General features: G+C 37.8%; 1 protein-coding gene across 5 annotated transcripts in view; it reads right to left on the reverse strand.

Moving 5' to 3' along the window:
- Positions 1–16,904, reverse strand: part of DLG2 (discs large MAGUK scaffold protein 2) — a 973,962-nt gene that overhangs the window by 23,149 nt on the left and 933,909 nt on the right. For all 5 annotated transcript variants that reach the window (XM_041483662.1, XM_041483665.1, XM_041483666.1 and 2 more), the window contains one exon: positions 13,915–13,990. In XM_041483662.1, coding sequence (XP_041339596.1) covers positions 13,915–13,990 — 76 coding nt within the window. The remainder of the gene's footprint in view (positions 1–13,914; positions 13,991–16,904) is intronic.

Below are 16,904 nucleotides of genomic sequence, written 5' to 3' on the forward strand. Positions count from 1 at the left end.
AGAGTATGTAAACATTCAATGTGAAATTAAAGTGGAGGTCATGCACAAATAATCCAGACAGCATGCAAATTCAAAACAAAGCAAGTATGAAAGAAAGCCAGAGGAATTAAAAAAAAAAAAAAAAAAAAAAGCACATGAGGGATTAAAGTAATCTGTGGATGAAAGGAGGACTGACATGCACATTACATCACTTTAATGACCTAATGGACATAATTAAATTAAATTGTGTTTTCTGTGATAATTTCTTTTACTTTTCCAAAGAAAGGAATGTAGCATGTTAACATTTCTGTTTGTGAAAATGTTGTTTGTCATGATTTATCTGAATTTGACATAGTAATGCAATTGGCATTACACACTTTAAAAGGGAAAAATATATATACAATCAATAACACCTCAAAAAGCAAGGGGGCTTTAAAATTAGAATCACTTCATTACAGCACTTTGGAATTCAAGCAAATGTTATCAAATTAATAAATAAATATGCTGTGTTTCAGAGAAAATATACGAGAAATAACACTTATATACATTGCTTCAATTTTTTCCCCAACAGTCTAGAGCAAAAACTTCAGAAAGTACATTTTCCCCAGAAAAGCATATATTTTCACACTTAAGCATGATCTAACAGTATACATTAAATTAGACCGATGTTTTATACTGTTGTATAAACTTTTTCTCCTTTTGCTGTTTCAAGTACTGGGTTGCCTTTTTAATAAGATATTGTTCCACTTCAATTTGGATGATCAAAATCTGGCAATTCACAGCAGATGACAATCATGTGCGACTATGTCACTGTATTCACACCAGTAAAAAGCTCTCTTCCTAAAATAAGGCTGATCTAGTTATATTAATATCCATAACCAAATATGTTTATGCATGTGATAATATTTCTATAGATTAATCAATGTGTATATTCATGCTAATGACCATATATACTAGCATGGTCTAGTCAGGGGGTTTATATTTAAAATAACAAAGAAACTGTAAAATATTATAAAACATTAAAGTGGGTCTGACTCTGCAAACTTAGAGAAATAGTTAGTCCTTAGTATTAACTGAATAAGCTTACCAAGTGTTTATTTTTTTTAAAGTGGCTGTTTCTTCACAAGGAATCAAAGACAAGAGCCTTGGTTTTGCTTTTGTATGCAATATAAATGGTATTAAAGCCAGGCTGATGGTCTCACCTTTAGGATATGAAATCCTGCTGACAGCCCCAAAAAGGCTTCTTATAGATATCATGATTTATATGATTTATATCTCTAATGCACAGAGACAAGGGGCTTAGCAAAGCAAGAAGAGAGAGACTCACACAGAATAAAACCATATTTCTATTGCACACACCATGTTAATTCCAGATTTTGCTAATTGGTGGAAGAGTAGAGACTGACTGTGTATTCTCTTTTTTGAGAAAGAACCACGTGTATGAAGATCTGTGGCAAGGTTAAACTCCAAAACTCAGATGTATATTTGAGAAATTTTATTTCACTACAATGGAAACTTTGGACCTGTCAAATACTCTGGAGCCATAGGCTCCATATGCTTCTGGAAAGCTGTGAAATAGATGTAGAATAAATAAGACAGAGGTATTTGCCTACATCTCTCCACCTGATACAAAAGTTGCATGCAACTGGAATTGCAATTGTGATAGCAAGCTTAGCCTGATTCATTTGTGCAGGCAGAGTTTCTAAAGGTCAGTGGAAAAAGCACCTGAAAATGGATTCCTTGTAAGTCGCAGGTTTTTTGCCATGATAATGTAAAAACCTGTAATGGCAAATAACTCAGGCATTTCAGTTGCAGTGAAAAACCTGTACAAGAGATTACTTGTATGTGTCACTGCCATCACACAGATCACCATAACCTAGGCAGCAGCAGTAGGAGGCACTTTAAACAGACAAGTGCCTAAGACTAAAAGGCAAATGAAATTTTCAAGTTGTTTGACAACAGAACAGTGACATCATTCACAGCACTTGATCTGTGATGGAAAAGAGTCTCTTCTCGGAAAAAAAGTGGAGGACAGAGTTCACTCATGCCTCGAATTCTTGTCTGATACTATTTAAGCATAGACTGTGTTTTGAAGAAGCCAAGGAAAATAATTGTGATGTGCACGGTGCACTGTTGCTTGACCAAGTATCCCCAGATGTCCCCGGTTATGTAAGCCTGGCTTACACACACCAACCTTCCCTGGTTGTGACAGACATTAAACCACTGGGTGTTTCTGCTTCTCAAGAACCCACTCGGGTACTTTTTTGTGTCAACATCAGTTTTGTATTCTAAATGTTTTTCCCTAGGCTCAGCAGGCATAAATATGTTACCCATCAGCTAATAGGGTAGTGTTTTTTAAAGGAAATTTTCATGTAACATTAAATAAACAATCCAATTTCAAAATTTTCTTTGTAGTGGTAAACATAACAAAAACCAATAATTTGATAGTGGTACCATACTGCAATAGGCAACTATATTGTTGTTTACTTTGAGCTGCTTCCCACATTTTTTTCATAGTGTAGCTGATCCAACCCCTACTATTTAGTGCTCTTGACACAGGTTGTCCTCTTTAGGCTCTGCAGAAGATGCTAACATGTTGGGGAAAGATTTTTTATAGTGCTCTAACAGATCTATTTTCTCAACCCCAATAAACTCCCAACTGCTTCAGGAATGCTTTCTTTTGCTATTTTATTCAACAAATGCTAATCCTCAGTCATGTGTGGGGAACCAGTGTACAGGGACCACCTGAGAGAAAGCTGTTCCAGAGCACGGGCTGTGAAATTCTTCTTTACAGGGTGTAGATGGATTTCATATACCATCTAATTTTAGGCAGGTTTGAGCTATGCTTTAACCTAGTTTTTATGTTATATGATTATGTATGTCAGTTTTGTTCTCAGATTGGTCTAGCAGTGTATATGAGAAATTATTTTACTGCTTCTCATCTGCAATCTGGTTTTCTTATTCTTCTTATTTAATACCTGATTTTGGCCTAAACTAAATGAAAATCCTTCATGTACTCACCCTTCTACAAAAATCTACACAATTAATTATCAACATTATGTCTCTGCAATCCTTTTCTCTATATTTAACTGACACTTTTTGTATTAGGGAGATTAATTTTCTCATTTGAACACTGACTTTAATAACAGACTGGGCACTCAAACACTGTTAAATCCCTGTATTTAAATATTTTAATTTTATAGATCTCTATAGTATATATTTTAAATCTCTCCCATCATACCAAAAATTTGCACTGACACCAGAAAGAAAATTTTTGGACTGTAACATATACTCAGTGTTATTTCTCCTTGGAAGCATATATATCACTTCACTGGTTTTATAATGGGATTTTTCTCCTGGCAATCCTGAGCCATGAATTTGAAATCTCAGGTTAAATGACCTGACCAAGTCTAGAGGATTGCCAGTGCCATTGAGCCACTCTTGCTTTCTGATGTAACCCCAAACTTGGCCATGGCCTGGGCTCACACACAGAAAGCAGCTCATGGTGTCCTGCAGACATGCAGAAGATAAGCTGAGGAGCTGTCAGTGGCAACTGTAATCCTGGCTGTCCAGGGATCACAGAGTACATTCTCTGAGATGCTGATCTTCCATTCTCAGTCTGCACACACAGTTACGTGCTGGCAAACAGCACTAGCCAGCTTCCCTATGATTTTTTATGAGATGCAAGGGGAAGGACATCCCTATTCTGTTAGGTTCAGACTTTATTTTCTTAGATACTTCAATCCTGGGCTACAGTCATTCCTTATTGAATTTTTGTACCATAATCTGTTTTGATAAGTGAGAGCCAACTGGGTAAGAAGAAGCTTAGATGAAAATAACTCTGCTTGCTTAGTTTTCAACTCCCATGAAGTTGTAGGGAGATTTGGGTGTTGGCAATCCAAAATGAAAAAGTAAAAGCCTGATTATAAACTCCATGCTCTGTAACTTCTCAAGACCAGGGTAGGGGGGCTTAGTATTCATAAGTATGAAATTTTAATGCTTTTTTTTTTTAAGACTGAATTATTGCTTGTTGTCTGCCAGCAATTCAATTTTAATTCCTGACAAAACAACAGTTATTACCAACATAAGCTACTGAGGGAGAAGAAAGACTAATAGACTTTGAAGAAAACACGTAAAATCAGTATTTTCCAATTTTGCAAACCTGTATTTAACTTAGTGCAAGGTATGAAGGGAGCACTTTTCTATGCTAATTTGCATGGTTATATCAATGCTAGCAAGATGAAACACCAACATAAAATCTTGCTTATGTGACAGCCAAAGTAATTTACACTTATCTGAAGGTTGTACACCAAGATACAAGTGGGAAGGAATTGTTCAAACAGCAGCAGTAGAAATTGATAGTATGAAAATAAGAAAGGGCAAAGCTGCTTGACAGTGAAATCAATTTGGATGTAGAATAATCTGCCCCAAGGGAAGTGGAAAAGCCTAGATAATTTTTTCACATTTAAAACAAATCTGCTAATCTTAAGTACTGTGGGGAATAACACTGCAGTGCTTGGAGAGAAGGGGGTGGTGAAGGGAAAAGAGCTAAACAACAATCCTCTCCCACCTCCAACCTCTGTGTTTCTGTGATGAGATGCTCACAAACCCAGCATCTCAGATTTGTGCTGCAGTCCAGCGTGGGCTTGGACCTAGCCGAACTCACTGCAGCCATATGGGCAGTGTGAAGGTCTTCCTCTCCTTCCTCAAGTCTCCAGCTGGAATCAGAAAGTGAATTTGCTGTTTGGCAGAGTTGTCCTAAATGTTCCTCTATGCTGGTCAATATTTTTTCCTGACAAGGAACTTTCCCACTTAGAGATGATGTATGTCATCAGCTGCGATCCCGCTGATAAATCTTTGTGTGTGTGAACCTGTCCCAGCACTCCTGGTGCAACGAGGATGTCAGAAGAGCCTCAGACATCAAAGGTAGCATAGTGTGCACTTGGGAAAGATTTGGGAATGTCTGATCATCCAGACCCATAGGTTTTCCTATAGCACACTGCAGGACCTTAATCCACTTGAACTTCGTTCCTGAGTCATTAAGATTTTCTTAAATCTTTTTTAGAACTCTGATTCCCAGTTGACTGCTGGTGCTTCTTTAGGTTTTAAAAAGAAATTGAGGATTTTGGTCTGTATGCAGTCTTTTGACTTAATTTCACTAACAAAAAAAGCTGCAGAAGGTGTTGGCTATCTGTGCTGTAAAAAACCCACCAACTTGCTCATTTATAACTATTTTTTGTGGAAACATTCATGCAATCACTTGTGCAAGTGCAAACTACTGCATTAAATGGACCATTGCACAAAATAAGTTGCATAAAGACCTTTATTACTCTTACTTTCTTATAGAGTAGTGGAGAAAGATTCACAGTACCTACATGCCTTCAAACTGTACTTATGGAAAGAGAGTTGGACAAGATAATCTTCTGAACTTCCCTTTTGAGTTAAAGCAAGAGTGACTGGTATAGCAGGCTGAATTATGGCAAGGGTCTGGCTCAGCAGACAAATCATACCAGTCTCTTGGTTTACATTGAATACATTGATTTATTTAGGTCTTACAGTTAAAGTTATAATAAATAAAGGCATGGGAAAACAAACCCAAAGTCAGTCTCTAAGAGAGGTTTGTTTAGGAGGTGAAGCTCCCACATCTTGCAGTAATGCATCTCACAGGCTCACAAGCAGGATATCAAGTTAGATGGACTGTGGCAGTTCCTGCGTCCCTATAACCTTCCAAACATGGTCTCTGAGTCACTAAGGCAATCACTGAGCTGCTTTAATTCAACTGAGTCAGAAATAAAGATGTGAAATATAGAGCATGTCTCTTCCGGATGAGTGTTGACGCTAAACTCCGCACTTCTGGATCTTGTGTGATATCTTACTAGAATAAAATGTTGTTCTCTTTCTAGTTCTTGCACAATGTCTACTGCCAATACTACAAATTTTTCTCTTCAACCAATTTTTTAGAAGAAAAGCCAAGTAACTATAGCATTATCTATACATACAGACAGACTTCCTACTATTTAATTCAGGATATTAGACAGCAAGTTATAAAAATAGACCATGCATGAAGTTCAACTCAGCACAAATTTCTGCTGGAACAGCTTAGAAGAAAAACAATTAACTCTCAGCTGTAAACTTTGCCATTTTACCTGTGCTAGCAAATTTTCACTGTGTTATATTCAATCTGTGACTGATTTAAACATTGCACTACATATCTTTATGTCAGTGACTTTCCTAAAAATTTCTCTTACCTAAGCAGGGATGGCAGAAACTTCTTGTGGGATAGGAAGTACAGATACTATAGTCCCTAATATTATGACCACCTAAGAAACAATATTATCCTATAAATAAAACTCCACACAGTTATCAGAATTACAAAAAAATTACAGAAAAAATGGTAAAATCTATAAAATATGTGTGCTTATATTGCTCATTAACTGAAAACATTACTCTTTTGGTATTTTCTTTGAGTGACAAGATGCCAATAAGCAGAAATATTTTTTATCATCTCCCTAAATTCAATGACAAATCCTTTATTTCTCAAATTTTCTACTGTAATCCACTTTGCTTACAAATTGCTGGCTGATATTTAGAATTTGTACTTCTCAACAAAATGAAATATGGAAAACAGAGACAAAGATTTTTTTACTTTAATATTTTCATTCAATTTGAAAGAAAATTTTTCAAATACTCTACTGGATTTTCCAAAGCAAGCTATAGAAACATATTTCTTCACTTCAGCTGGGCAAAGGACTCAGATTTGACCTGACAGTCATTTTTTCACAATTTCTAGGACCTTCTTAAAAACCAAGATTCTTTAAGGCATACCAGTTCCCTGCCAGAGGCAGCACTGCTACCATGACATAAAACTGAAGACTCACTTCTTTTCCTTTAGTTTTGACTGTACCTGAACCCAACATGCCTTATTGTTAAATTATTGCACGTCTTTGTTGGGTGTCTCAAGATAAGTTGGAACAACAAGAATCTGTACAGTTAAATCTCTCTGGCTATGTGCTGTTTTATCACTTGAACTACATTTGATTACTCCAGCACACGAGTGAAGCAGATGCTGATGACAGCACTATTTCTAATGCACCTTGGAGAAATGCTGAGAAAGAAGTGTTCAGCTCAAGGGGAATGGTCAGGGCAGTCCAATATTGCAGGCTCAGGTCAATCCAAAAGTGCAGCCAACATCCACAACCTGGCACCAGCTCTATCATGAAGTGTGAAAACAGAACTATGGAGGATGTAAAAACTCATGAAAGAGCAAGGGCAGTTGGACAGATGGGATTCAGATTTTCCTCCTTGTCCTGGCTACAGAGGAGGGGGTGGACTTTAGTGCTGTGAGTGTGTGACCAAGTTGTGGTTCTGTACCACACACATCATCCCTGGGTTGTGTGGATTCAGCAGGAAAAGCTGGGTACCCTTTACTGGCATCCAGTGGGAGTGGCTTATTTGAAGGTTAATTTCCTGCTGGTGTCAGGTTAAAAGGTTAATTTCCGGCCTGCGTCTATGTGGAAAGTAATTTCATCCCAGAAACAAATTGTTCCACAAACAAGGACAATGCTGAGATCCGATTCTTCCATGATACCCAATATTATCCCATTTTGGAGGTTTTAAAGCTTTTGACAGAACTTCAATTCAACTGAGAAAAAAAAACATAGAATCATAAAATATCCTGAGTTGGAAGGGACCAACAAGGATCATTGAGTCTAGCTCCTGGCCCAGCACAGAACCATCCCTAAGAGTCACACCATGTGCCTGAGAGTGTTGTCCAAACACTTGAACTCTGTCAGGCTTGGTGCTGTGAGCACTTCCCTTGGGAGCTGTTCCAGTGGCCAAGCACCCTCTCGGTGAAGAAGCTTTCCCCAGTATCCAAGCTAAGCCTCCCCTGACTCAACTTCAGGCCATTCCCTTGAGTTCTGCCGCTAGTCACCAGAGAGAAGAGATCACTGCCTGTCCCTCTGCTTTCCCTTATGAGGAAGTTGTAGCCTGGAATGAGGAATCCTCTTTGCCTCTCAGGAATGATGACCCTGTGCACTACAGACTGAGTGCTAACGAGCTCTCCAAATCAGCAGCTTTTTGAATGTACTCAGTTTGTGGATTTTCCTCTACTTTTATGTTTGTCCCAGTACCAATTACTTTAGGAAATCTGTTCATTGTGTCAAATATATTTAGAAAAGAAGCGCAAAGAAAAGTTGGTCAAAATCCACTGCATATGTGGAAAACTTTCAGATTATGGACTATAGAACTGCTTCTCTGTAAAGGTGGCGAACCTTTATACTTGGAAAACTGAAGCCTAGTAAAGAACTGATATTAGAAAAAAATCTTCATTAGGCAGAGAGAAAGCATAGACAGTCTAATACACTGTTATGCTTTTTTCAGTCAGGGATTAAACTGAGATAATTGCCTTTTTCTCTGCATTAATACACCCAGATCTGCCCTGGTAAACCACTAGCACAGATGCTGTACCTGAGAGCAGGGCAGGTGTGACTGCAGCTTCTGCTTTGTGACAAAGACAAATAATCCAATTTCCATAGATACCCATAGAAGAAGAAATAAAACCAGGGTTAAACAGTACAGCCCTTTCTAAGAAGGAGGAGAGTGAGGCACTGAAGTGGGCTGTTTGGGAAGAATATGAAATATCTATTGTGGTAGGTCTTTTTAGACAAATCTGGGATATAGGAGGAAGTTACAGAAGAAACCCTCAGGGCAGAGGAGACCACCTGAGGTTCCCAAAGACCAGTTTTGCTCTGTTTTGATGACTAGGGCTGAAAATATAATGATTTTGTAGAGCATACATGGTTTGGAAATATGTAGGTTTATTTGTTTGGCTTTCTCCCCTGCCCTCCTTAAATACTTAATAAACTGTCAAAAGGTGTTCTCTGTATCAAGTTCTGTTGGTGACTGGATTTTGACACTTGGAGGAGAGGTGCATTAAATATGCAGAGGCTTTTGTTTACCCCACAATACCAAATTCTCTATCTCAGTCAGGTTTCACTTTTTCTTTTCCTGCCTCAGTGCAATGTTGCTAAAATGACAATAAAACAAGAAGATGACCTTAAATTTCAGGTATCTGTGGGATCTGGAAACAGAATCTGCACATAAGAAATATTATTAAATGCTATCAAACTTCTGACTGTCGTAATAAATTCAATTGGAGGCAACTGAAGAGGTGGCTGAGTGTGATGTGGGTGATCTGACTGCAATCTGAACAGATCTGTGGATGACAAGCTAAGTCAATAGAAAAAACCCTCATTGGCAGTGATGGAGCAGTGTGCTGTGGGTCACAGCCCAGGACCGCCTGATGAGCAGCAGAGCTGGAAGGGGTTTTGGAAGGATGGGGCAGACCCTTTTCTTGGCAGGCACCTCATCCTTGCATCCTCACTAGGGCAGGCACCCATCTGGGAATGCTTCCAGTAAACACAGGCTGAATGTCTCCCCACACTCTGACACACACATTAAAAATGGAAATTGTGGGAGACATCACTTTCATTTCATTGCGAAATGAAATAGAGTATTTGTATATAAGAAAATATTCTGGAGTCACTGGCCAGATAAGGTGTGAAATGAAAAGGCATGTGGTACAAAAAACCAGTTCTCTGCATAAAATTAAGTTCTATATAAATTTTTGCTGATATTTCAACACATCTCTGGAAACAGGCAACACCCATACATATTAGTAAAACTGAGGTGTTGCTAAAAGTCTTTCCAAGAGCTATGATTTCAACTGCAGAATATTTTCAAGAGACAGTCAAGGCAGTGTGTGTGATCTGACAGGGAGAAAAGCAAAAGGTGCTATTTTTGTCTCCGGAAAGACCTGTTGTAATTACAACAGTCAAGAAAAAAGCAGATTACTGGCTAATCTCTTTCCCCCTGCAATATTTCTGTCACTTGACACTGTTTGATTCACTAAAAAATCTGAAAAGCCCTCAACAACTGCGGGTTTTAGGATTAGAAAAGGAAAGGCTATTTTTGTTCAGTCTGAAGCCTGTGGTAGGGAGAGTTACCAAGCACTCAGTATGGTGTTTTGGTAGATCCATGACCCTGTTCACAGCTACTCACATGCTCTGCTCCTTTTGGTGCAAAGGTGAGCATCAGAAGATACTTGAGATATGATCTTGAGTTCAACATAGCATAAAACATGCTTTTTAATGAAGTTTGTGCTTACATAACTTCTTTGGCTTCCTCCAGCAAAAATATCAGACATAAATTTTTGGGCTGCTCCAATTTCCATTGATTATCCATAGACCAGTGAGCCTCAAAGACTGAGAAAACAAATGCTTAGGAAATCATAACTGTGCTGTCTGAATTTACAAATGTTTTTTAACATTTCCAGTGTCCTGGAAACCCTGTCCTTTGCTGCAGCAGAGAGTGGCTGTAGGGAACCAAAGCAGTGTAGTGGTGGATTTGATGCACCAGCCACCTTCAGTAACAACTAGAAAAAATGCTGAAGTTTACTACAACAATTATAAGAATGAAGATAGAGGCTGAACTTGGTCAACACAATAGAAGCATTTTATATATATATATATAAATAGAAGCATTTGCCATTTGCTTGGTGAAATGAAGCTGTTTATAAATGTATTTGTATTCTTTTCCTTACTACATAGATGTTAACCTCTCTAAACTGGTCTGATACCTTCAAAAGTGATAATGGGGCCTGGATCCTGGTGATGTTCCTGAGCCTGAACAAATAAATTTCTCTGGGTCAGAATAAACAGAACATGAAAGAAAAGCAGCCTTATTGGGTGAAGCCAGAGATCCAGTTAGCCAAGTAGCTTTTTGGCACTGTCCAATAACAGATGTTTAAAAGGAAAAGTAGAAGTAATATGATCCTTTCCCTTTTATAACATCTCTTCTTGAAATCAACAATTAATATATTCTGAGTTACATGACAAAAGTTTTAAAGTTGTCATTGGTTTTGATACTTGCTAACCTACCTAATTCTTTTTCAACTTATTTTTTATGCAATATCTTGTAATAATGAGCATGGGAATTTAATTATGCATTGCATGCAAAGGTACTATCCATGGCCTTATTTAAACTTGAGACCAGAAGGTTTCCCTAGAGCTCCCTAATTTTGATTCACATTCCCTGTTTCTGTATCCATCCTGATTTTGTAGACTTTAATTTCACAAGGCATGGATTGGAGGAGTCCAATGAAACAAATCTAAAGTTATATAAATATTCTAAATCACATTTTTAAGTGTTGAATTAATTTTATAGAGGAAGTAACATACAAGTTTGGTCTGAAAAAGAGGAATTTTGGGCCTTTGGAAAGAATATCCTTTAACTCTTCCTACAAACAGGTTTGTCAACCATATTGCTAAGCATTCTTAAACACCTTCTTAGTGAGACACAAGGAGCTGATCAACTACAAATGTCACCCTATCTGTAACACTGTCTTTGCATCTAATCTCCAGATATGGGATTAAAAATGAGGCACAAACAGATGAAAATGCATAAGACTTTATAAACCCATAGAATAACTAGGCAGTTTCTACTTCAAAATCACAGATTTTCAAAATCTCAAAGAAATTCTGGTATTATCTCAGGAAACCTTTGCTGTGGATTATTAGCTCTTGAACATTGATTCTACAGAGGAAGGGCTAGTGAGATGATTCAAGTAAAATTGAAGTAAGGTACAGCTTTACCTGTTCAAAACTCCCAAGGATTCTCTGCATTCAGTTAAAGTTTTTTTTAATTTTATTTTTCAGGTTTTTTTTTTTTAATTATTGCTGTTTTGGTTGTGTTTTTTTTTTTTTTTTATTATTTTTTAAATGTTTCCATGCACATCTCCTGGCCAAATTTAAAAATATTCCATGAAAAGATTTCTCTCAGTTTCATCTTTAGAGTAAACTAAGACATTTACACTTGCCCACACAGTCATGAATGTATGAGCCAAAGAAGCCACAGACCCACATAAACTCATTCCTTTTGGAATTTTAACTTGATTTTGAGACAAAATAATTTTCCTAGGCCTACTGCAGCCCTGTTTACCTGGGCTAAATGTCTTCCAAAGTTGAAAAAAAAAAGTAAAAATGTAAAGTGTGGACTTTTAAACATTTTACACCACTTATTTTTGGACACTGAAAGACCAAATGGCTTTGGACCTTTAAAGACCTTTAATCCACATACATATGTGTGTACTTGAATATCTCATTTCATGTGGAGGATTTGGTCCCAAAAGGCTGCAGTGGTCTTGCCCTGTAATTACACAATTTCCTAAACACTGAATCAAACACTGATGTTGAGTGGCTGGAAGATTAATGTTACACTGACGACAAAAAATGGAAAAACAATGTGGGGAATCAAGAGGTAATTAAATTCTTGACAGAATCACTTGAAAATGGATCATTAGTTGTATGAATGAATTATTCCCCTGCGGCTGTGATTATATATGGGAAATAGACATTTAAGAAGTGATTTCACTGGCAATATAAAACTTATTATCTCTCAAAATAAGTGGCAACATTAATATATAAGGTTGCAGAGAGTGGTCATTTCAAACTAAAAAATGGAATTCTGACTTCTAAAGAAATGTTATGAGATGAATCAGTCTTTTCTTAGTGCACTTTATTATGTATTTTTTACTGACTTGTCTGCAACTGCAAGTAATGCACAGTTCCATGTGCCTTATAAGTCTGGAAAACTTGTTTCAGTCAATATTCAACAATATTTCAGTCAGTATTCAAACAATAATTCTACATGTGCACTGAATTCAGGAATTGTTCTGTAGAGCAGTGACAGGGAAGTATTTTCAAGTGTGAAGTACTATTTTGCTGGCATGTAGAGACTTAGGAACCCCTGTGCTAGGAACTCTGTGTCCACAGGAAGAGGAATTTCTTACCCTGCTAATCTGTCTGAAAAGACTGAATAAGGAAATTACTAGTATTACCATTATGGAGGGAAACTGAAGGAAGAAGAGATTAAGAATGACAATTTCAAACTAGGCAGAAGACCACAGGAACAGCAGGTCTGGAAGGGACCTGCTGAACCACTTGGTTATTTCCCTTGCTAGCACCTACCTATGGTTGTGTTCACTCATCACAGTTTTGGCCCTGCTCTGTTTTCTGCAGCCAAGCAGGACTTTTCCCTCATGGCTGCTGAATCTCTGTCTCCTTGTTTGCTCACAGAAGCCCTCTGTTGTAAATTCCAAACATGCCAACTGGATGGGTTTCAAAAATAAATCCCTGCAAATGTCAAGTATTCACTACTGCTACAACTGCAAGCTACACTTCAGCAGAAAAATATACCTTAACAGCCAGGGCTGTGGGCATTTCTCCTGCTGTAAAACTTGCCAGCCAGATGGCACCAGACAGGATAGGAGCCATCAGGCTAACGAGAACTGCTGACCTGGGCACAATAAAGCAGCTCTGTGAAGTAGCAGCAGCAGGAGCCCTGTTCTGTCCAGGCATCACTGCTGGAATGGAACTTGCACATTTTGTGTTTGGCCATTGTGTCTGGTGTGAAACACACCTGTGTTCAATGTCTGTCACAACTGTCAAAGCAGAACACACAAAACCTAATTTTTTTTAATCCAGGACTCCTTAACTTACAACCTTTGGTTTGTGATTTAACAGCTTTTGAAGCCATGGAATTTACACTTCTGGTACTATTTCATTAAACTGCTATCCATCTCCATTAATTTTTAAAGTCTTCTCTATCCATTATTTGACTAAAATCACAGCTATCACAGAATGCTCTTTGTTTTCTTAGTATCCTCCCCTTAGGAGGCACTTTCATTCAGTATTATTATAAAAAGAATACTTAATTATTTAAAAGATTATATTATACTAATCTCTGATCTACGTTTCACTATACTGCAGGTCTTGGCTGCAACAACCTAAATATTCCTTATGTTGCTAGAATTTTTTCTACTCCAGATAAAACAATTTTAAAGTGCAATTTCAAAAGGTTTCAGTATTTACGTACCCCTTTTGCATCAATTACACCGGGTTTCGCGTTGAATTTCACCGTCTTCAAACGGGCACGCTCCTTTCTTTCAACTCTGGGGAAAAGAAAACACAATTGAAGAAACACACGCTGATTTTAGCAGCATTTTGCATGAAATATTTGAAGCTGCTCTCCCAAGACCACTGGCAGCTTACTATACCAAAAGTAAACATGTAAAGCAGATTTCATACGTGGAAAAGGAGAGGTCACTTCCTCAGCAGGCAGCAGTTTTCTGGCAAATGCAGGACTGGGTTTGAGGAGTCTTGGCTGCCCCACACCAGCAGAACAGCACTGCCTCTCAACAGACAAGGGAGACTGGGAAAAGCATGCTGGGGACAGATTTACTCTCTCTGATTTAAGCTGTTCAAAAATTTTGCAACATTTAGAGTTCTATGGTCAGAGAAATGAAACAAGGACATGTCTTTACTCACCTTGATTAATATGAACATTACTGAAAAAGTGATGTTACCTACCTTTGCAAAATCATCTACAGAATCTATCATTGACTGGCTCAAGTAAAAAATCTGATTATCTACCTGAAAGTGAAACGCTAACCCTGTTTGTTACGGTAGGGGATTGCTGTAGGAAATCTCCATCGAGTTCCGCAAAGCTAGCTCAGGAGACATTAGAATACATGCCTGCAAATCTCCTGCTTTCTAAGCCTGGGTAGTAGGAATTCATAATTTCTGATAATTATTTGCCAAAATACAAATTCTAGAGTTTTGATAGAATGATAATTAACACAACATGTTTCCTTCTGTCTGTGTAGGCTCATATATGCCCTCCTGAAGCACAGTGAATGTTGGTTACTATAGCTACCGTTTAAATTTAGATTAAATGCATTTCTGTGTAAGTGTGGAATATTCACATGGAAACAGCTCAAGTGCATCTTTCAAACTAAATCTATGTTATTAAAAACACGTGAACAGTCTCAAACTTGAGCTAGCAGATGAAGTCCCTTGGTAGTACTGGTAAGAAATGAAGACTCGAGGCTATGTAATTGCCTAAATAGGATTGAGGCTGTGTAATTGCCTAAATAGGATGGATGCCTTCTGAGGAAATAATTAGCACAAATGAACACAATATTCTACTTATTAATCTGTGTTAACATTTAAACTCATTCTGGCCCTGCCTAACTTCCTAAAACATCTGCTTTTAACTTAATTTCTTATTCACTGCATAAAAAAATTTTGGAAATTAATCCTGAAGAGTGAATCTTATTTATGAAGTTTGTCATAATTGCTTTAGCAGTTGTGGAGGCATTTCTAGAGGCATAGCAGACAGATGAGGAGCTGCAGAAACATTCTGCATTGCTCTGAGAAGTATTTAAGTAATGCCATTAAGTGCCATTAGTCCTTCAGGCAAACATAACAACAATCTTCATATATGCTCTGCATGCCTACTGAATGTTCCAAACATTTCATCATCTGGCACTGGATTAAGGGTAGCACACAATGTTGCCTCCCATTACAATTTGCATGACACCTTCCACAATAAAACTGTTGTCAGTTACTTATAATTTAGCTGAAATGTAAAATTACAAGCTGAAATGTTCTGTGTCTCAGGCTGACTACATTATTGTTGCTGCCTGAACTGTCAGTAAAATGGGTCAGCTGTTAGAAGGAGGCAAGGACAAAATAAATGGGTTTGCCCAATTTATAACATAATCTTTAAGTTCTTCAGCTCAGGTGCTCTACTGTGCTTTTATGTCTTTGGTCTGAATTTCCATTGTCACAGTGTGTTGCTCTGGTGTTAGGAATATACCTCTCTTTTTCCTGAAGGAATGAACCTAAATTTCTGAAAAGCTTTAGTTTTGCATGCTCTGGAGAACTTCTGGAATTTAGGTTTGGTTCTCCAAAGATTCAGTCTTTGTTGAAATGGTCAGGGTGCAGGACTTCAGTGAACTAAGGTGTTCTTAGGATTTCTCATCTGAGCTATTGGGACATTTTTGCCATAGACAGAGCTAAAAAGGGAACTAAGCTGATGATGAAGACACAAAATTTTTAATAACTGTTCTTTTAGATTTGTTGGTCTAGCTCTTAGAAAAAGTACTTGTTAAAGGAACACTAAATTGAACATTTTTACCACTTTTTTGCAGGTTTTTATATTTAAGGAAAAAGAAACTTGGTTGTCTTTTTTTCCCCAGGAAGAAAGGAGTTTAGATCCAAAAGGTCATTTGCAGCACCTGACACTGTGAATGTCTAAATTGCATATGGGTGTAAATTACTTACATTGGTTTGGCTGACAGCAGCTGACCATCATTCGAACATTTTGATCCATCAGCTGAAGAAATTGCTTTTAAGAAGGAAACGTTTCACTTAATATGGTAACCAATTTTCTATAAGCACTGCTGGACAAAGCAGGATTATGGGGAGTTATGCAAAAACATGAAGTGAAGGGGAGGACTCCTATCTCCCAGATTTGCAGGGCCCAGACTTGCAAGTCTGACTTGCCTGATGTACACACTGCTGCCATGACCTTTGCTAATTATATATTTGCCTGACAGAGCTATGCTTAAGGGATAAGGAATGCATGGCTATGATTTCCAGAACAACTTAATGGCTCAGTCCCATTTTCAAAAGTGCCTGAGGGGTCACTGAAACTCAAACAGGTTTCAAGAAATGTTCAAAGAAACATATATCCAACATTCAAACATGACTGGAGCTGAAAAGCTCTGAGTTCTATGTGTAGACAGCATCACCCTTGCACAACCTAGGGGGATTTCACCTCCATTTTCCCACCCACTCTCCAAGTATAGCTGTGTGCAGAAACACTGCTGTGTACAGGGAAATTATCTAAGATCATCCGAGATCTGGGACAGTTGGAGTATACTCTATATACTCACTTTCTCTTAAAAACATTCCTGGTGGTAGATACCTCTTGGCCTTTTTATTTCAGAAATGGTCAGGATTCACTCCTTGTCATGCAAAGCCAGAGAATAAAGCCAGAGAAGTGAAAATATACTTCAG

Source organism: Pyrgilauda ruficollis, unplaced genomic scaffold (assembly GCF_017590135.1).
Source record: "Pyrgilauda ruficollis isolate IOZ18807 unplaced genomic scaffold, ASM1759013v1 scaffold60, whole genome shotgun sequence".
In the NCBI taxonomy this organism is placed as follows: Eukaryota; Metazoa; Chordata; class Aves; order Passeriformes; family Passeridae; genus Pyrgilauda; species Pyrgilauda ruficollis.